This window comes from Synchiropus splendidus, chromosome 17 (assembly GCF_027744825.2).
Source record: "Synchiropus splendidus isolate RoL2022-P1 chromosome 17, RoL_Sspl_1.0, whole genome shotgun sequence".
In the NCBI taxonomy this organism is placed as follows: Eukaryota; Metazoa; Chordata; class Actinopteri; order Syngnathiformes; family Callionymidae; genus Synchiropus; species Synchiropus splendidus.
In genome coordinates, this window is record NC_071350.1 from 18885231 (window position 1) to 18906960 (window position 21730).

Sequence of the window (21730 nt, forward strand, 5' to 3'; positions counted from 1 at the left end):
ATGGAGCTAATACAAACGCTTCAACAATCCTTTACATTTACATCTGTCTTCGCTTTTTAGCTCCAGTGTTTTCCACTTCTTTGAGGTGGAAGGCACTAATATATGCCTCATGTTCAAGGAGATTGATGGACAAACTTTCATTTTCTTGGAATAAATAAGTAGCTTTGATATGACAGAAGGCAAATTTAAGTGGACTCCATTGGGTCCGATGAGCTGAAACGAAGTAGACGCAACACAGTCATTTGACAGTCATGTCAAACTGGACTATTTCACAAAAAGGCTGAAGCATTTGGAATATCATGTGCTCAAATGCCAAATCCTCCAGATCACACCGTCGATGCAGACTATGCCCGAGGCAAACTCACAAGACAGCGCTCAACGCAGCCCACAGTTCGAGGGGATTTCTCTCCTTTGCAGTTTGACGCCGAGGCTCAATCTCAGCTGACCCACTGGGAATTCACTGGGAATAATTGTCAGTGTCATTTTTCTTCAAGTGCAAGTCCTTACTGCAATGGTGGGCAAGGAACTACAGAAATGAGAAATGCTTCATTTGAATGAGAGTTTTCAGGTAAACTCTGCCATGAGTACACAGTACAGTAGAGATGACTTGTGCTTGAAAGTCAAATGTGTTTGACGTCCTGCCTCACTGGGCTCGAAAGTTGGCAAGCGTCACACCGAAGTTCCACACTGAGCTACACATCAGAAGACAGGGGAGTCCATCAGCGCCGTGTCGCTGCCATCGTGACGAAAACAAAAAAGCCTTTTCCACGACAAACCATCAACACTGTAAACATCACATTCCTGCTGACCATTTACCAAAGTCCTACAGTCGACGTCAAGGGGAACCATTTAAAAAAGGCCTACAAAGTTCCAGATTTAACTGACTGGAGCGCAATCACTGACGTGTTGTCAGAAAATCCGACCTGGAGAGAAAACAACGAGAAACAAACAGGGAGTTCGTTATTGAGCAGTCGTTATTAGGTGGCTACGTACAATGTCATGGTTGTTGTTTCACGGCCCACTCTCAATTCTCAGATGTAACATTGGCGTCCAGAGCGGAAGAGGCACTGACCCCACTGGCTTTTATTCTAAAATCTCGTCTCAGAAACCAAAGAAGAGTATGGCGTTCAGTACTTTAGAAAATGGTCAGCAGTAATGTGTACTCTGTGCATAGAAAGTGGGCTAAAACATACGGAAACACAGGATGGGTGGGATGGACAAGGATGGGATGAGGAAAGGGCACAAATAAGATCCACACCCTGACTCCAAACTAAGGCTTTGAACGTGTCTAGAAATCACATCAGCGACGCTGAGCGTCTCAGTAGAGAGAGGGGAAGCTGGCGGCAGCAAGACCCTACAGGTGGCACCAACCAGCCATAGCAATCTGGTCGCCCGTTCACCAGCAAGACAGCCCCAAGCATCCCTTATAACTGGGATGGGACGTCAAGAGAAACAAAGAACAGCACAACTTTGTTCTCCAGCACCACAATGACCACTGACAACAGGACAACGTTCAAGCCGCACATTTCCTACAACAAGAACTAACTTTTTCTATCAACAAGTCATGAGCTCTTCATTCTCTGCTCGGTCGCTCGGCTGTGAGCCCCGTCATGTGACGCAAGCCTGAGCTTTGTTGCCTCAAGCATCGCCTCACCACAGATGAGTCAGCCGGAGGAGCGAAGCCGCTCCCTTCAACAGTCTACAGGCATCATATGAGGGCTGATCGCCGTGTGACACGACAAAAGCAATGTGTCAGGAGGCGTAGGAGTATCATTTTATTAGACAAGGAAAAGGAGCAAGTCAATCTTGAAGACACAATGAGAATTTTGGAAAACCAACTTTAGCAGTAGCGATTATGTAGTGAGCACAACCATAATGCTATCAGTCAAGATAAAAACACTATCAAGGCATCTTGTGATTCGCTGAGGGGTTTAACCATGAACCCCAGCACCAAAGAATCTTAAGTGATAACCAGCCTCAGTATGAGAGTCTTTCAACTCTCATACTGATCTGAGCAACAGCAAACGGGTGACATAAAAACGGGATTACTCAAGATAAAGCTTCTTAAAATAATAAAAGATAATAAACTGATCCGTTTTTCTCTTTATATTCTGGAAATCATGCAGACATAGAAATGTATAAGAATCATCTACCAGTGGAACAGGCTGGTATTCAAGTTACCACAGTTCACTTGAACCATAAACTGTACATTGAAGTCGGTTCAAGGAATTACTGACAGAGATGATGGAACAAGTCCATCCTGGTCAGAAGCACCAAACATTTGATCTGACATTCTTCGTGTATATATATATATGTTAATACAACCTATTACCAAAACTCACCCATCCCAACGATCAGGCTCAACACCAAGCACCTTGGCCTGCAGACTGTTTTGACAAACAGCTGTGAAAGAATGGGCCGCTCTCAGGAGCTCAGTCAATTCCAGTGTGGAACTGTCACAGGATGCCACCTGTGCAGCAAATCCAGCCGTGAAATTTCCTCGCTCCTAAATATTCCACAGTCAACTGTCAGCTTTAGTATAAGAAAATGGAAGAGTTTGGGGACAGCATAGACTCCAGGCCTGCGCACTGGACTCAGTGGAGTTGAGTGAGTGAGAAGAGGCTGTTGGCCAAGCTCGCCTCCATCATGGACAACAGCTCTCGCCCACTGCACCAGACCATTGAGAAGCTGAGCAGCGCCTTCAGTCAACGACTGAGATACCCTCAGTGCAAGAAGGAGCGCGACCGCAGGTCCTTAATCCCCTCTACTGTGTAGTCAACACTATGTAGTTCCAGTCAACCGTCATCATATATACACCTGATATTGTGTAATGTACATAACACCCCACGTTGCGCCACCATGTTTTATATTTGTAAATATGTTTTGATGACTACCTGTTTGCACTAAGCATTTACTTACTTAAGTCTCCTTTGTCAGATCACTAAAGTCTCTTATCTTATCCAGAACACACTCCTCAACCTAGTGGACAGCCTTCCCTGAAGAGTTGAAGCTGCAATAGGTGGACCAACATGATATTGACCCCTATGGGCTCGAAATGGGATGGCACACAAGTTCATACGCGAGTCATGGCAGGTGAGCAAATACTTACTTAATATAGCGTGTATATATATATCAAAATACCAGCAGATGTGAAGTGGCACCACGAGTGAGATGGATGATCTTTGGCAGGAGATTAACTTGAGATTATTCCACTTGTGCTAAGCACATGGTTCAGACCATTAATATTGTTTGCATATACTTTAAAAGTGGTGTAGAGTAGGGTCAGTGTGGGTAAAGTCAAACTTCACACACTGAAAATAATGACACACACACACAACAGTTCAACACATGCTCTGTAAAAACTTCATCCATCACCCTGGACGACAATGATGCAGCAACAAAAGGGTCAAAAATCAATCTTTCTCAAACATCCATTCAGAGTTTTTGCATTCGAAAGTGTCTTCCATAAAGATGTGCAGTCACTTTACAAGAGAAGAGTATGCAATTGTGTTCAAGCAGCGCTGCAGCCCTTCCTACAACTAGAACGTGTATTTGATCACAGCGGCTCGATTGCAGCTACGCTTTGGTCTGGATTTGATCGATCGCAAGCGAGTGTTGATGCCCGGACCCTGGCTGGATTGGTGACCGAGGTCAGTGTTGGAAGTTGTGCTTTTTCTCCTACACACTCGTTTTACCAACTTCACTTTCAGTCTTTTAGAACCATACCTATTTTCAGGGTCATCATCATCATCATCATCATCTTCCTCAGCTACCCAGGAAGGCCCAGAGTGGTCTTCGTCTGATGGAGGACAAAATCACAAACTTCAGTTTCATTTCAAGAGAGGATTTTACCAAATTCAGACATCCATAATCACACACCTTTTCTTCCACAAAAACTTGTCTGCCCATCTTCAGTACTCTTCAGTGGTTACACCAGTGACCAGCAGGACCACGGTAAAACACACATTCTTGACTGAGGCTCTTACTCACCAGATGATGGTTGGAAAGCTGCTACCACCGGTAAAGTCAGGTTTTCGGTGATAGGCATAATCCGCTGGTCATCTTCATCGCTCACGGAGTCTTCGGAATCGTCCTCGCTCGTGGAAGTGGTCAGGTAGATCACCTCCTGAGACGTGTTGGGCTTCGGGGCCGGCTTCATCCCAGACATCCTCATCCCTCCATCTTCCTTTTTGGAAGACTTGGGTGTGCCGATGGATCGGATTGGCATCAGCTGCTGCACCTGCTTGAGCGAGTCTTCATCATCACTGGAGGAAACAGAGTTTGGCCTGCGAACCTTGCATCTGGAGTCAGAGTCAGGTGACCGATCTAGCATTTTTCTTTTGTGGCAAATCCTCTCTGGAGAGAGTGGGGTGTTCTTGGGCCAAAAAAGACGCTGCTTGGTGACTTTGGCCGATGCCTTGCTGTTGTCTTCACTCTGCTGATCATCAGAACTGTGTTCCAAAGGTCCACACTCCAGCAGGGCTGAGGGCACCTCATCAGAATCAGAGTCGTCTCTCGCCCTGCTCTGCTCTCCAGTGTTGTTGGCTGGAACAGAGATGCTGGGCTCCTCCGGGTCAGAGTCACTGTCACTGTCTGACTTCACAACATCACTTGCACGACGCAAAGGTGTGGTCTTCAAACGCGGCGAGCGTCTGTTTCCCTGCTCCTCCTCTGGGTGCAGAGATAAACTCGAGCTGTCATGGGCCGTTTTACTGTCCAGCTTAGTCACATCTTTGTCCTTCGGCTCCCCAGAAACGTGCTCCTGCTTCAAGTTCAGATCATTCCTGGCCGACTCCATCTTTGGCTCAGTGACAGGCTTGTCCTGCTCCACAGGTACCGGCGTGAGCTTAACGACTAGCTTTTTTTTCATGCCAACCTCGCCGTCAACAGAAGCCATGTCACGGTTCTGCAGGCTCCCTGGATCAACCATGGACAGTGGATCGCCTTTGTGTGTGTGACAAGCATCTTTAGAGTCCGATTCATCATCTTCCAAATGCTCAGCGGCCAACTTGTTCAAGCCACTCAGACACCTCTGATCTGCAGCGTCCATCTCTTGGTCACCCTCTGGATTTTGCTCCTCGTCCAGCAACTTCTCCCAGCAGCTTGCTGCATCAAGATCGCTGAACTCCTCCTTCAATCCTTCCTCCAGTGCAGAAAATGACTTCTGCAGACCTTTCATCACGGACACAAACGCTTTAAGGTAGAGCTGACGAACGCCAGGTGTTTTCTTGACCTTAGTCACTGAGTGAAGGAAGCTAATGAACGTCCTGCTCACACCGTTTGTTGACTCCACCAAATGTTTGGCTTTCTTTGTCAGATTCTTTGAAACTTCCAGCGTGCTATAGTTGAACACCACATTACCATCCATACCAGAGTGATCCGACTTATGCAGGGGGATGTTTCCAGACAAGTGTGGCAGAATGCCATAGAGTTCTGACTTCCCCGCTGGATCTATGCGGCCCTTCTTGCGGTGCCACAGACTCTCCATGTTCTTCAGAACCTTGTCACAGGCAACCACCAGATCGAAGAGAGGCTCTGGACTGCAGACGTAGCAGTACCACTTGCTTTCCAAAATCCCGGACAGCTCCTTCCTTCCAAGATTTCTAAGAATACATTTCTTGCAGAAGGCATTGCTGCAGTAGTCGCAGCAGATCAAGTTTCCACCTTCAGCACACCACCTGCCGTCAAACCAGAAGGTATAGTGACTCACAGGCCAAGTCAGACAAACTTTATGTGACAAAGCGAGAATGCACCTACCGGCACTGCTCATCCATCCCATCCCCATCCTTACTGATGTCATCACTCGAATAATACTTGTAGCAGGACTGATCCACAAAGAAGAGAGCAATTACGGGACACAGTAATCAGACAAATGGAAGCAACAAAAGCCGTGAAGATTTACCTTGCAAATAAGAACCTTTAGAGCCGGATGTCTGTAGAAAGAATCTCTCTGGTAATGGTTCACTTGACGACCGCAGGCAGTGCAGCTGACAATCTCTGTATGTTCGCCGCCTGTCAGGAGACACTCCATTATTATGAGTCTCATCTCAGTACAGGCAAGATTGTCAGAGTAGAAGAAAGATATCGAGTCAGAAAGGCTGGTCGAGGTCCGCTCGGGATGACATTAGATTCAGTCCATCCTACTTCCTTTAGACAAGTGAATTTAAAACAAACAGTGACCCTATTAGTGAGGACTATTTCGTAAAGGTCAGCAGTCAGGAATGAATCTAGCTTTCAGTGAAAGAGGTAGCAGAGATTTTACGAACCTCCCCGCTTTTTTGGTAATTCATTCCGAATCCCGCCGGGCTTCCTGCTGCGGAACTCTGGTCCCCTGAATTCATCTCTTCCGTTATCAGCAGGTTCTGGTCGAACCACAGCTGTGCCTGTGTAAACACAATATACTGTTGAATGCAAATAACCATCCCCTATGAATGCAAATGAAAGTTGAAAATGTAACTTATGTCATAACCTATTGATTATGCTACGCAGGTATGGGAGGGTTGTTGAATGGCCCTTGTATAACACTAGTTTGGCTGACGCCAACATTGTCTTGGGCCAATGTAAAAACCGCCTCTCCTACAACCCAGGCGTCACCAAGCATAAAAAATCTGTGTTTTCTCCAAAATCTTTTGAAGCCCGTGCTACCCACGGAAAAACACTGGCAAAAACATTAGCAAAGTTGGACATTAGGATCACATAAAGAACATTAAGGCACGTCCTTAAGGACAATCCTCAGTTTGTTTATTATCAGTTATCATTGCTCTGAGAGACAAGACTGTTTGGAAATAAGACAGAACTATATTCAGTTGAACAAGATTATGCCAGTGACAGAGGTCATGTAAAAGACAGTTAACACAGTTTGAGTTCCACATAAAACGGCATACCTTTTGGTAAGTTGGTGACGTCGAAATGACCATTGGCACTGAAAGGAAAAACCACATCTTCACTATCGTTGGAGTCCCCAGACTCATCCAGGCCAGAGTGCTTTACAACGAGTGAAGGTTTTCTGTAGAGCCAGAAAGACAAAATAGGAAACACTACAACATTAGGAAAAAACTTTTTTTTAATCAGAGTTTGTAGAATTTTAATGAAATAAATCAAAAATTACCTTCTGGAATTTTTTCCATCCACACCCGCCTACAACGTTATTTAAAGACAGAGGGAAGACAGCAAGTTGAAGTTTATCAAACACATAACTGATTCAATCTCTTAAGAACATTGTCAAGCGAGGAAATCACACCCAGTCTTACCTCAGACACACTGTTTTCTCTGGAAGCATCTCTGCTTTTGTAATCTGTGAAAGAACGACCCGTTACTAACGTCATTTCAGATTTTTTTTTCTTCAAATGTAGGAGTAAGAAAGCATACCTCGGGCATTGAGCATCGCTGCATTGTCGTCGTCGTTTGAAGAGTGAGCCAGGTATTCGTGCAGCTTGTTTACTAATACATTCAGTTTGCTGGTCGATGTGCTGCAGAAGACAGAAAACAACACAGTGTTCTTTAATATGGCGCGCATGAATGAGCTTCCAGTGATATTATTGACTATAAATAATAACATTTCAGGACATAAATGGGACCGCACGCCCACTCGGACTGGAGTGCAAATAGTCAACACAACTCACTTCCACAATTGGTGTCCCTTCAGAATAACAACAGCCACGCAGGGCAATTCACAATTAAATACCAGGATGCTCATCCTAGCAACTGAACGTGTGCACTGCAACAACTGTAGTAGGATCAATAACATTTACTATCCATTCACTGACAGTGTTGATAGCGGTAGCAGCTAGGCTATTTCGTGAGGCTAGCTTAGCCAGGAGGAATGCGAGCACAACCAGAATATGAGTCGAGTGTTTGGAATTGTGTTACCTCAAGGTCGCCACAGACATGACGGCGAAAAGGCAAGCAACTGCAGTCGCTACAGCGCGATTTACAGCTACAATACGGGTCGTTTCAGAGTGGCGTCGCGCTAAAATGCAAAATAGTTGAACGTCATCTTCTTCTCGGACGTCTCGTTAGTGGCAGTTTAGTGACTCGCGGCACGCCAGCGCCCCCACTGTTGACACTCCAGAATGTCCCAACATGCGCCCACGATGGCGTCATCGAGCGGACGCTGCAAAGAAAGTCATCGCTTCATACGGTCTTTTGTTTATTTAATTTAGGTAGAAAAGTTTGTGATGCTGTCCGCCTTCATAGCTGACTTGTTTCTCGAATCTCACACGATCCCCAGCAGGAAATCTAAATGCTGTTTACGCCCACTTCTTCTGGTGAACACGTCGATATCAACAGCATTTTCAAAACTCATCATATCAACTCATTTATATAAAGTTCAGAGAGCTTTTGAATCAACGTAGCGATTTCCATTGGCGACGTGACCTTCTCAATCAACCTTCCGAGAGGGGGCATTTTCGTCCTCTATTTCATCATCGAACCCGGCGACATTCTCCACCCGCCTTCAGAAACCCGGCCAATCACAGCGCGCGTGATCAAAGGCGTTATTTTTGGAAGACAATCCTCTATAAGTAAGAGCTTTTAACGTTCCTTTCTGGTGCAAAGCTACTTCAGCGTTAGACTAAATGAGCGTCGGCCGCCTCAGAAGAGCGTGGACCTCCAGGGAGGCGGACTGAGTGGCAGTAGAAGAAGTCCCGGACAGGTTGTTGTCCTGGTGCGGAACAAAGGCGACGGTGTGACTTGGCTCCCGACGTACACCTCTGCGTCTGACGTCACCGACAGGGCGTGGCTATCATTCCAACTGCCGTCTACTTCTGGCTGGACGTGGAGGAGTCGGGACCGCCGTCTGACGCTGTCTGGAAACTCGGGAGCACCGACGGTAAGTCCCCGCTTCCTGGCGTCGTTTTCCTCATCTATAATCGCAGTAGCTCGCCCGACGCGTTGACTGAACCCTCGCCCCTGGACGTCTCCTGATGCGTGGATACAAGTAAACAAAGAGTTTCCTGTCTGAAACTTGCCACGAGCCTGCGAACTGGTGCGCTATTTTCCCAGATGCTCATGATTCATCACCTCTTTTCACCCTCTAAAACGTCCAAAAACAGACAAGTTACGCACAAAAGCCACCTTTTGTTTACTAACCCTTAAACGTTTGCGTGAGAAATGTCTAAGACGCTCCAAGCATCGGTTATCTGAAATATGTTTCGTGAAGTTCCGACTGGGTCACTGGCGTGACTTATTTAATTTGGTGACGAAAATATGCGTAAACGTCCCCAAAACTCTCTGATAACAACCCGACTACGTTCATAAGGTGAATCACTTTATTTAAAATTCACCTTATTAACCACATTATTAATGAGTAAATCTTACGCAATACTTAAAAGCAGGGACTTAACAAGGTTTTCTTGGTTATATTAAAATGTTAAAGTAACAATGCGACAATAAAAAGTCACGTGGAAACTCGTCAGTTGAAAAAATAAATAAATAAAGCGACCTGCAAAGCCCTGTCTTACTTAAGGATAGATGATTAATCTCTGTCTCGTTTCCCTGACCCTCTTTGACTTGCATGAGCACTTGCACCAGTTGGGTGTTAAGATTCTTGACTTAGTTTTGTGTTTGCCTTGATGCTTCTCACAGGTAGTAAGTGACTTCCACTCAGCCGAGGCAACTCTAAACCATCAGATTAGATCCGAGTTTGCCACATACAGGGGCAGGTGACCAGGTGTTGAAGGGACTCCAGCTCAAATTGTTGAGGAGCTGCATGAAATGGAGGCTCTCATTTGTCCGTCTGGGATTCAAACCCAAGGGTGTTGTTGATCCGATCGGCTCCTCTGTTTGTGTAGTCCTGACTCTGAGGAAGATGATAGGTGTGACCAGGGAGGAGGATGCTCAAGGCAGGTTCTTCAGGAGGAGACTTGCTCTGGTGCTCCCAGGTGGGAAACATGGAAAGGCAGCAAAGAAGCGCCTCGAGACAAATTCACATGTTCTGTAAAGCTGCAGTTCATGTTGAGTGCTTGAGCAGATCTTTGTTTCCATCTGGTGCCGCAGCACATCTGGGATCTTAATTTAAATCTCTGCTGGAATGACAAAAATCTTCAGGAAAACAACACCGTTTCACTGTGCTTGGATGACTGAGTCCTTCAAATTCATCTGCTTTTGTGTTTTTGCATTTGCTGTGAACTTCACTACTGTCAATAACTTGTAGCAAAACGTGTCACGGATTGAAGACACTGTGTGGCTGGTGGCAGTGGGAAGCAGAGGGGCTTTGATCCTCCACTTCTGCACCTGTCCTCACTTTAAAGACTCCACTGAGTGATGATGTCACAATAATGGTCAGAAAAAGAGGTTACTTCCTTGTGATCATAGCAACATAACGCCACAGACAGGTGGAACACTGTGACTAGTGGCTTGTTCTGTTTTCCTTCCTGACCAAAAACTTCCCTTTACTGAGCGGCACAGATCTTTGAGCCAGGTGTGCTGCAGTGGTCAGGGGACGGGTTGAGTTTTAGCTGGAAGAATGAAGCTTGAGACGCAGAAAAATGTTCACAAAATCACAAGTGAACGTGTCAGATTTTATGGTGCTGCGATGACGCCGCTCTGTTGCCAATACAAGCGGGTCGGATCTTATCTGTGTACCAACAAACACCACTGTCACTTGTCACTCCTCTCTCACCTGCCTGGGTGAGCGCAACAGGTTGCTCCACTTTCCGTGCTGCCGGAGACTAAACACAGGTTCAAACACTTGTAAATCAACAGTGAAATCTTACAACCGGCTTCCAGGCTTTTTAGCTAGCACGGCGCTTTGGCAACACCTTGTACTGAAAATTAGGGGCCGTGCTTTTCAGAACGCCCCAAAGAGCCCTCATTTTTCCCCCCTCATCCAATGATGTGAATCACACTTCACATATAACCAATCGCAGTGACTTTCCCGCCAATTCCACCCATCTACGCGGCATGTGGTGAAGTCATGTGATGACGTCAGGTGCGACGCCCAACACTGACATTTGCCCACAAATGTTGCCGCCAAGGGTCGTGTTTCGGACGTGGAGGATTCTGAATCCATTCCATAAATGTCCAAATTCCCATGACTGAAAAGTAGAATAGACGGAAGTAAGAAGCGGAACGGACTAGTGCAGCGTGACCCGAACACTATAAAGTACGGGGCGAACGTCAACAAACATGGCTGACTGTCAGATCCGTCTCTCTCTCCAGGCTGTTTCTGACACTCTACATCCTGTGTAATATGTCGGCAGCGACTGTTTTAATTGGCTGGATTAATGAGCTGCTGAACAACTCTGCTCACACACACACAAACATTCCCCCCTTTACCTCTCAGACTCTGCCCAAACCTCCGTCGGGCTCCGTGACAAAACAAGCACTACTCTGAGAACACCATCATAAAAAAGAAGATATTTATTCTCATCACTATCAGTTTTTATTTAGCATGTACATTTATTTATTTGTTATTTGCACTTGAAATATTTGGTTCGAAAATTTTTTAGGCCAAAAACTGACACTGTTTTTTTTTTTATAAGCTTATTTGTAAAGCTCCTTATTTCCTCTTATGATGTTCCCAAACCATAAGTGATGGCAGCTTTCACAGAATTTTGTAAAAAACTCAAAATCGGGCATTTTTGGCAGCAACAATCCACCAAAGGGCCTGTATTGCTACTGACTTGATGAGATCAAGGAAGTGCCACCTCCCTCTGTAAAAGTCTTGCCGAGGTGCCGTCCCTTGCTTCAGGGCACTGCGTCTGAAAGGTTCGTTAGTTGTGCTTGGGGCGTCTTGATTTTTGCTGATTATTTTCAATACTTTCCTCCCATTTACGTTGAGGAATGGTGGGTGTGTCTACTCACCTGTGGCAGGAAGGAAAACCAGTCAAGTCACATTCCAGCAGGTCGGGTGAGCGGCAGTCAGATGCTTTGATTCACCAGAGCCACATCTCTCCATGTACACGGCTCTACTACAACGATATTTCACATGATCCCATTAGGAACGTTTAAAATGCCCCACCTTGTTTACTCAGCGCAATAATTGTGTCTTTCTTACTTGTGAATCGCTAAATGGATTAGGGTTGTATTAAAATGAATGGATTGAATGGACGTGTTTTTGCAAGTTCCCACAGATTTTTTTCCCCCAGACTAGGGGAAGCAGAGTCAATTGTACATCCTAACATAATCCTCCTTCAAGTCTGTTACAGGCGAGTTGTATTTCACTACCAAAGTGAAATCTCTGTAGGGGTCTGTAGGGCCCAGCGTTAGGGGTACTGCTACGCTGGTACAGCACTGGGGAGAACCCTGTAGTTTTTTGGGGAGTTTGAAATGTTCAGTTTGGGTGCTGAAAAAACATGGAAATGACTGGAGAAAGCCGTCTGCAACCTGTCTGTTCAGTGGCCCAGAATCAATCGAAGGTTGCAGGTTTGAATCCTGCTTGAAGTGACCCAAAAGTTGGGTCTTTCTGAGTGGCGTTTGTGTCTTTCCTCTGGCCCCTCACACGGTCGACTCAGAGGAGACTTGATGTCCACTGATGTGTCCGTCTACATGTGCTGTGCGGATGGACCAGTGACCAGTGCACCTCTTGCCACTTGACTGAATGCCTGAATGATTACTCGTGCTCAAGAGGAGCTCAGCAGTAGTCTGACACTAGTTTATAGGGAGTTAAAAAAACAAACGTTTCAGTGACAAATCTATTCCGATAATTGGCCCCGTCAAAACAGGCCCCAGCTTTGCTTAGGAAAACAAAGAAGCCGGGAATGAAACCGGTTACCGCCATTAAACAAATAGACCGTGAAAGGCCTGCGCTTGACTCATGTCAGCAGGAGCAGCGCCTCCTAACCTGCGTGGATCTGGCCCAGAGGGCCCGAGAGGAAAATCACTGGCCCGGCCTCCAGTGTGAGAGTTCATGAGTCAGTTCGCTTCACATCTGCAGGCGATTGTCGCTCAGCACAAATGTCCGTGTTCCTGCAGACTGTTGGGTGTGTGCGCATGGACTCGACCGCACTTGGGAACGCTGCCCGGTCTATTTGTGTGCCGCCCTTTTCCCGTGTAGCAGTCTGGCTTCAGCACTGCCGGGGTGGGTGTGTCCGATCACGTGTCACAGTCGCTGGTTTGAATGTTGAGTGCAGCACGATCGAAGCATCACACTGATGAATGAGAGTTCAGTTGAACATGTATTCGGCCGTTTGTCTTCTACTGACGGGAATCAAGAGGTTTTCCCAGAAAGTATGTGGCAAAACAACACTGTCAGTATGAGGACAGTTTTCACTCGCAACCCAGGCAAGGGTCAGGAAGCATTTGTGCTGGTAGAAAGGACCAGGTTCCAGATTCAGCTGGCTTCAGAGGACGTCCCATCATCTGCTGACACTTGTTCATCATCTGTCCGACTGGGAGGAAACCAGAGGCATGTTCCTGTTTTGGACTAGCCTGCCAACTCCCACTCCAGTTTGGCTGTTGACACTTCATGATTGTTTTCATGATGGCATCCTCTTGTCGGGTGGGTACAGGTAGGGAAGGCCCCATTCAAGGGGTTGAAGATATGGTATTGTGACGGGTTCGTCTGGAAGTAGTCTCTTCAGAATACTCCAGCCACTTTAGTGTGACTAATCGAGGGTTGTGAGTCCGAGTTCAACACATGACGGTCTCATTGTGGGCCGACACTCGGACCAGCTGCCCGTCCTTGGAGCCTGACACTCGCACTCAACTGTCGCGCAGGATTTATTGCCGGGGTTTGTGCGAGCGATTACAAACCCTCTATTCTTCTCCCTCAGCGATACGTCTCACATTTGCTCCCTTCTCTCTGTATACTTAACCCCTCTTCTGTCCCCCCACCCCCCGCCCACCCCTGCTGCGGCTGTGACAAGTGCTGGCACATGAGGTAATGTTTTTGTCAGCCCTTATGGCAGAGGCGCTGACTTCAGCAGCCGCATCTCACATCCTTTTGGAGAAAAGTTAATTATAGCAACACCCACAGACATTTTCCTAATAGTTTAGTCAGGAGTTTGTTCTAGCCACGGTGTGGGAGGCGCTTGCGAGTGAGTGACTTTACTCAGTTCTACATGGTCACAGTTATTCAGTCCGAGTGGCCTACTTGCGGATATCATGTGATCGTGAGCGAGGCCGCATTTTTGGGGTCGTATCTGAAATAGTTGGAAAATACCTTGAGTCATGTCTCGGCGTCCACGTGGCGAGCGATGAATCATCTCTCAGCGAGGTGTCTAAAAAGCTCCTTTCACGGAAGAGGAAGCACATTTTAAGAGTCTTTTGTGTATTGTTTGTCTGCCTTGGAAAACTGAGGCCGCAAAAATCTGTCTGCGACTCGGGCCGATTATCACCAGCAGCAATCTGTGGCCTTAACTTGTTTCTCACGCCGGAAATACCAGCAAACGTTCCTCCACCGGGAAATGGTGGAGGAACGTTTGTTCAGCGTGCAAGAACTAATGAAGATGAAGAGAAAAATAATATGGCAGCGGCACATGCTGGCCACATGGGGCTCCTGCTGAACAGCGACCGGAGTCGCCGTGCTGCTCCCCTGGTCTTCTTCAGAGTTGGCATGATTAAGAGCTTCTTTGTACAGTGTCCTCTCACCCTGCGGCTCGTAACTGAGAAAATGCAGGTCATGGCTGCTGACTTGACTTGAGTAAAACAACAGTCAGGGACATGTTTGAGAATGAGAGGGGAAGTTTGACATGGATACACGGTGCTGTAGTGGCGTGCACAGGTGAGCAACTGTTGAGGCTCATTTCCCCTCTTAAAATGCCGGGACCCCCTGGGGACCCTCGCGCCCGCCCCTTGATTTGGCTGGTGAAAAAAGATTTGATTTGGCAACAGAGCCATCTTTGGTCAGTGCTAGCATAAAGCTCATCTTTGTGTTTCCGAGCGTTTGAGCGGAGAGGAATGCCATCTCACCAGTTTGCAGAGCGAGGCAGCACGCCCTGCTTCGTCTCTTTGTGAGTGGAGCTGGTTCTGGCCTGGCCTCGAGCATTCCAACGCGCTTGCTAGAATTCCTCTTTCTCTGCGAAAAAAGATGAAAAGCGACGTCAGAGTGTGCAGAGCAGTGATCGCGGTTTTGTGTGCTCTGTCACGGTCTCCCTGCTTCCTCCAAGTGTTGCCTTCAGCGTCCTCCCCCCGAGTTCGAAGAACCCATGCAGCACAGCTATGTATTGCTCGGCACCAGTTCAGTTCTCCTTATCCTGGCACGTTTCACTCCACGCTGGATGGTTCTACGAGTGTGAACTGACCGACGTGTTCCCTCCACAGCCGTGTCTCTTCAGCCCAACACCGCTCGAACCCCAGAAAAATGACTGCCAAAATCACGACAGAGGACTTCAACGAGGTGAAGGAAATCTTCAACAAGATTGGTGAGCATTTCTGACCTGTACCAATACACCTCGTCTGAATGGGCTTCAGTGAAAGGATTAACTTGTTCTTTCCTCAGATCGGGACCGCGACGAATACATCTGTGATTATGAGCTCCAAGAGGCCCTCAAGGAAGCCGGCCACGACATACCTGGATACAAAGTGCGAGAGATCATCACCAAACTGGATCGGAACAACGACAATCGAATCAGCTTTGACGAGTTTCTGGAAGTGAGTAGAGCAGTTAAGCTTTAAAAGCTTTCATCGACTGAGTTTCCTGCTTCATCCTAAAGTAGCTCGCCTTCCTGAGTGGGCCCACAAAGAGCAGCCACTGTTGGAAAACACACAGGCTCCGACTGGAGGGGAATGTGCTGGTGAAATCAGCAAAGTGGCTCCCAGTATTTTGTTTCAGTGCTGGTGATGGAGGAGACATTCAGGGGGCCCGTTTGTGCTGCTGCTCAGCAGCTCGGGCGAAACATCAGAACGCCAATGTTTCCAAATGGAAGTTGGCTGGCGTGAACATTTAGCCCAGTTCTGGGCTGAGAGTAGCCCTGGAACAATTCAAACTGGAGACTTGTGGGGGACAAGGGGCAGCGAGGAAGGCGTTTCAGAATATCCAGCTCAGCTAGTGTCGGGTTACTGCCTGCCGTGGCTGGGACTGTTCCTTTGATGTTGTCTGACATCTTTCTCGCCCAAGATTTTAATGCGGGTCTGACACTCTATTGGCTGTTGGGGGATTACTAAACAAAGAAGCTCCACTTTCAGTGGCATTTTGCAGTTTATAATATGCTGCTAAAGGAACACCCAGTGAATTTCCTCTCTTGTCGACAGAGCCTCTATTCTTTGGCTCATCTGTCTGAGTGCAGTGTGTTTAAAAAGGAAGCCACATTTGCATGGGATTTGGTTAGATGAGCACAGTTCCACCCCCCTCCCTCCTGCTGACTCCGGCACCTACAGAAGTGCCAATCTGTCTCACTGGGAGCAGAGGGTTGAACCAACATCCTAGGTCAGTGTTTGTGGTGAAGTGGCTGAAGGTCTGTTTGATGTAGAGCACTCATGAACTCACTATGTGTAGGGCTGCAACCACTGGATTCTAGTGTAGATGAGACCAGCTTATAGCCAAGCGGACGATTGCATCAGTCGCCGACGGGTTGATTAGGCGACTGTGTCTCCAAAACACCTTTGACAGCACGTTTTCAACAATAATTCATATTTCAAAACATTTAAACAACATGATTCAATGGTTTACAACATTGGACGCTGGTTATATGAACCTATTTTCCATTTACAACACCACAACCATGTTGGTAAACCCATGAACCTGCTCACAATATTTATTGAAAATATCACTTTCCACAGTGAATAGTCCTGTCATACTGTTTAATTCTGGAATGACTGACGACGTAAGTGGGTGTGTCACGACCCTATCGTCACTATCACTTCCTGCTGACCACTCTCCTAAAAAGAAGACGTCTGCAGTCCAAGGTTCTGCTGTTGTTTCACCATGCACCTCCTGACCTTGCACACGTGTGGCAAAGTTCACTGCTGAATAGTCCATTGTGGTCCAAACTGGGCACCAGAGTCATAACAGATGAGGTCACTGATGCGGCCGCGATAACTTCATGTTCACGCAGCGTCAGACTCGTGAGCCAAAGCATATCAATCCACGTCAGCCTCTTCTGTGCACGTGTTTCGCTCTGGACGCCGAAGGAACTCGACCCTCAAGGCACCAAACGGGTTGTGAGTTCACGCTTCCTGATAAGAGCCGTGTTTGTGGAACAGTGACTCCTGGAGTTTGGTGCTGATAACCGCGACTGGCGTCGTAAAGCTCAGAGAAAAACAAATGGTCTCACTGTGAATCACTGCTGTCTTTCCAGCCTGGTTTGATGTGTCTTTTACCACAAACAAGTCGGTGTCAAGGCAGAATTTGTCGTAGTGCTGTGTAGCAGGCAACAACCTCAGGACTTGGACGGGGTATTTATTGAAGCAGCTGGGATGGATGGAGTGAGAAGTTCAGGGATCTGACGGATGGAGTGGCTGTTGGGAGTCAGTCAGACTGGACAGGGCACCTTTCCGTGCTTAAACTCACGGCGGAAACTGTCTTTGACTCACAGATTGTCAAAAGCCTACGAGGAAGTGAGATAGCCAAGACATTCCGGACCGTTCTCAACAAAAAAGAGGGAATCCTGGCTATAGGAGGAACATCGGAGCTGTCAAGTGAAGGAACACAACACTCATTCTCAGGTAGGGACACTGGTCCAGTGCTGACCTCCCAGCCATCGGGTGCCCCTTGAGTTCACCTGTGCTCACGCTCCTACAGAGGAGGAGAGATTTGCATTTGTGAACTGGATCAACATGGCTCTGGCAGCAGACCCTGACTGCCAACACGTGCTGCCCATGGATCCCAACAGTGACGACCTCTTCAACAAAGTGTGTGACGGGATAGTGCTCTGGTGAGTCCTGTTGAGAAACGGTGTAACACTGAGGTGCAGGAACCACCCGTCTCATCTGACCTTGCTTCTCCTGGATGCGCAGCAAAATGATCAACCTGTCGGTGCCAGACACCATCGATGAGCGAGCCATCACCAAGAAGAAGCTGTCGAAATTCACCGCACAGGTCCGGTCACATTTCGCCCCTTGAGTTCCACTTGGCCGGACGTTCTCTTCACCTTCGCTGTGGCCCTGACGCAGGAGAACCTCAACTTGGCTCTGAATTCAGCCTCTGCCATTGGCTGCCACGTGGTGAACATCGGCGCGACGGATCTGCGGGAGGGCAAGCCTCACCTGGTCCTGGGTCTGCTGTGGCAGATCATCAAGATCGGACTGTTCGCAGACATCGAGCTGAGCAGGAACGAAGGTGAACCCTGCTGATCACTGCGCTTCAGAGGGAATTCTGACTCCTTATGTGGCGTCAAAGTGTTGTTCACTTGACCTTGACTTGATTTGAAAGTCATTTAGGAACCGAGCCAGGTTGTAAGTGCTCGGCCATTAACCTGTGATGGCGCCCTCCAGCTCTGGCGGCGCTGCTGAGAGACGGAGAAACACTGGAAGACTTGATGAAACTGTCCCCTGAGGAACTTCTGCTCCGCTGGGTCAACTATCACCTGGAAAACGCCAACTGGTCCAAGATCAGCAACTTCAGCTCCGACATCAAGGTACCCATGGCACCGGGCCCGAGGTTCTGAGTCTGTGTTTGTGTTTCCAAACAGCAGACAAAAGTGTCATGTCAGCAGCTGCGATCCGTCTTGTTTGCTCAAGCTAACATCCGCCGCCTCCGTCGTGGCCAAACATTGACTCCGATCCTCTTGTTTTTAGGATTCGAAAGCGTACTTTCACCTGCTGAATCAGATCTCGCCAAAAGGCACGGAGGAAGACCAGCCTCCCATCCACATCAAGATGGATGAATTCAACGTGAGCCCAGCAGCTGAGCCACACGTGCCCTCAGCTGTTCTGTAAACGGCGCGCCCGTGTGTGTGTGCACAGGAGCGGGACGACATGCGGAGGGCAGAGGCCATGCTGCAGCAGGCGGACCGGCTCGGCTGCCGGCAGTTCGTCACCCCGAAGGACGTCGTCAACGGGAATCCCAAACTCAACCTCGCCTTTGTGGCCAATCTATTCAACAAATATCCAAGTCTGACCAAACCCGAGGGAGACGACATCGACTGGGGTCTGCTGGAGGGTAGGGGTCTCACTCCCTAGTGCTGTCGTCTGATGAGCAGTCCATCAAAGCACCCGACAGTTCAAGCCTCGTGTCTGTGGTGTAGGTTCAATTCCACCGTCACTTCTGTTCCACAGATGAAACTCGGGAAGAGAGGACGTTCCGAAACTGGATGAACTCATTGGGAGTCAACCCGCATGTCAATCATCTCTATGGGTAAGTACCAGGATTGTTTTCCTCCACAGCTGTCGTTGAGTGTCATAAACAACAGAAGGCTCTGCGTGAAGCCATGTCTGTTTTCCTCCCTCCGAGCCGTTACCTGTGACAACTGCTCCCTCTGCTGGTAACTTTAATTAATGCACCCCTCTACTGCTTGGTCTCCTCTGCGTGCTCCTGCTCTATAGACCATGTGGCTTGATGTTCCCGAGCCGGATAGAACAGGAAATGAAGTTGATAGTTACACCGTATCTTGGTGCCTGGCTAAAGGGCACTAATGGCATCCCTCTCGCACAATACTATTATCTTCGGGTCACTAAAACTGAAGCATCAGCAAGCACCACCACCACCGTCATGTGATCTTCTTCTCTCCCCTGCAGAGACCTCAACGACGCACTGATCATCCTTCAGCTCTACGGAAAGATCAAAGTCGACGTGGAGTGGGACAAGAAGGTCAACATGCCCCCGTACCCTAAACTGGGATCCAAGATGAAAAAGGTAGCGCTACATTTGAAAGTCCCTTCCGTTTGTGTCTAAGGCTTGTTGCGTTTCGCTTCCCCAGCTGGAGAACTGCAACTACGCGGTGGAGCTGGGCAAACGCTCTAATTTCTCGCTGGTTGGTATCGGCGGCCAGGACCTGAACGACGGCAACCCGACCCTGACTCTGGCGCTGGTGTGGCAGCTGATGAGAAGGTGAGTTTTCAGAGCCAGTTGTTCAACCACGTGTTGCTGACTGCCTCACCGCTCAGGTACACGCTACAGATCTTAGAAGATCTGGGAGACGGACAGAAGGTCAACGACAACTTCATCGTCAAGTGGGTCAACCAGACGTTAGCGGAGGCAGGGAAGACGTCCAACATTCAGAACTTTAAGGTAGCGCGGCTCAGATCCGGACCTGCTAGTGTCTACAAGCTCCACCTCACCCAAACATGCTCCTCTGTCTTCCAGGACAAGAACATCAGCAGCAGCATCGCAGTCCTGGACTTGATAGATGCCATCGAGCCTAAGAGCATCAACCAAGACCTGGTGAAAACGGGAGCCCTCTCTGAGTGCGACAAGCTGGAAAATGCCAAGTAAGATTCACCCAGATGATGTCTGAGGCAGCCTGGGCTGCGCCACACGCACCGCAATTCACATCAGCTTTTAAATCAAACCTCTTCATGGGAAGAGTGAAAATCATGTTTCAGCCTTAATTTGAAGTTTCAGTCAATAATTCAAATATAAAAATGGATCACTCAATTCCGTCTCCAAAATCTAGAACCATGCTTTTCCAACTGAAGTGTTTAGCCTCTGGGACATCAACAGATGAGACAGCGCCACCTACAGTTGGATTAGAATTATGACTGGACAATTGTAGCCGGTGGCTCAGTGTTTATTTATAGTGACGTATGTGTGGCGAGACACGGAGGTGCTGGTGTGTTCATCGCAGGATCCGATCTCAGCTGTACAAACCTATGAAGCAACTCTTGAGTCAGACTCGCCGTAACTAATACTGAGAGTTTCTCTGGATTGAAATCCATTTTACCGCCTTTGCAGATACGCCATCTCGATGGCGAGGAAGATCGGCGCGCGAGTCTACGCTCTGCCCGAGGACCTCGTGGAGGTGAAGCCCAAAATGGTGATGACGGTGTTTGCCTGCTTGATGGGTCGAGGACTGAATCGAATCTCAAAGAATCAGAGCTGCCAACAAGTGCTCACTAACTGAAGGAGTTCATTATCTTTGGAGGAAATTTGAAGAAAAAAATCCAAACAAAAACTCACAAGTGCTTACTGAAGAATATGATGTATTTAAACCGAAGGGAAGGTCCATTTTTTAACAGCGCGTCTCCTTTGATATGCACTTGTAAGTACAAAATCTCATGTGCTCTTTGTTGTTGTTTTTCCAGCTGTCATGTTGTTTACATATTTTTACGGCTAAATTATAGCTAAGCAACGGACATTCCACCGTGCTAACCACCGAGAGCGACGCGTGACGATGCAAACCAAAGGTGAATGAGACGGAAGCAACAAGCTCTGGTATTTAATGAAGCGCGTCTTAGTAACTGATATCGACATGTCTGTGTACAGAAGCCATACGGTCATCTGGCCACGCTGACCGCTTGTTTAGTCATCTCCTGGCCGTGGGCTCGCAGGAGCTTATTCCTGGATGCTGGTTTGGGTTGGGTTCTTATGTGTGTGTGTTGATGAGGAGCAGGCTGACTGGACTCCGCTGTGCCTTCCTTCCGCAACATGTGTATTGTTACTTCTACTTAACCTGCTTTTGTATTCAGATAAACAGGTCGCTTCATGACACGCGCTGACCAGGGCTGAATTGTATTCAGCCTCCAGTTCATGGCAACATGTGACAATAAATATGGATTTGTTAACTGGTGTTGTTTTCCTTGATCGGCGAGTCACAGCCGCTCGCTCCAAGTCCTGCTGTGTTCCACTCGCTGGACCTGGATCTGATCTAGTGTCTCCTCTGATACATGACCGGCAGGTGATGGTTCAGTGATCGCTGGTGTGCTCAGGACATCGACCTCCATTTGTTCATGAAAACCTTGCCAGTTTGAG

At 47.8% G+C, this 21730-nt stretch overlaps 2 protein-coding genes across 9 annotated transcripts in view; one reads left to right on the forward strand and one right to left on the reverse strand.

Annotated features, from left to right (window-relative positions):
- The window catches only part of LOC128748771 (transcriptional regulator ATRX-like), a 15429-nt gene extending 6837 nt beyond the window's left edge, over positions 1-8592 (reverse strand). For 3 of the 8 annotated variants that reach the window (XR_008412842.1, XR_008412841.1, XM_053847753.1), the window contains exons 1-10: positions 7870-8590; positions 7369-7469; positions 7251-7294; positions 7109-7137; positions 6885-7006; positions 6267-6383; positions 5903-6012; positions 5758-5825; positions 3991-5678; positions 3727-3799 (exon numbers count right to left, since the gene is read on the reverse strand). Coding sequence is in view for 6 of the 8 variants with exons in the window: in XM_053847753.1 (XP_053703728.1) it covers positions 3727-3799; positions 3991-5678; positions 5758-5825; positions 5903-6012; positions 6267-6383; positions 6885-7006; positions 7109-7137; positions 7251-7294; positions 7369-7469; positions 7870-7889 (2372 nt within the window). In the remaining 2 variants the exon portion in view is untranslated. Of the gene's footprint in view, positions 1-3726; positions 3800-3990; positions 5679-5757; positions 5826-5902; positions 6013-6266; positions 6384-6884; positions 7007-7108; positions 7138-7250; positions 7295-7368; positions 7470-7869 lie in introns of all 8 variants that reach the window. The other 5 variants (XM_053847751.1, XM_053847755.1, XM_053847750.1 and 2 more) reach the window with 3 other exon arrangements.
- On the forward strand, positions 8526-21543 carry pls3 (plastin 3 (T isoform)). Its single transcript, XM_053847758.1, has 16 exons — positions 8526-8830; positions 15205-15305; positions 15383-15534; positions 17418-17547; positions 17624-17756; positions 17839-17920; positions 17995-18160; positions 18316-18458; positions 18619-18714; positions 18787-18982; positions 19099-19177; positions 19558-19675; positions 19740-19870; positions 19927-20050; positions 20126-20250; positions 20714-21543. Exons 2-16 carry the CDS (start codon positions 15245-15247, stop codon positions 20880-20882), a joined length of 1905 nt encoding a protein of 634 aa, XP_053703733.1. The 5' UTR covers positions 8526-8830; positions 15205-15244; the 3' UTR covers positions 20883-21543.
- Positions 21544-21730: the final 187 nt, after the last annotated feature.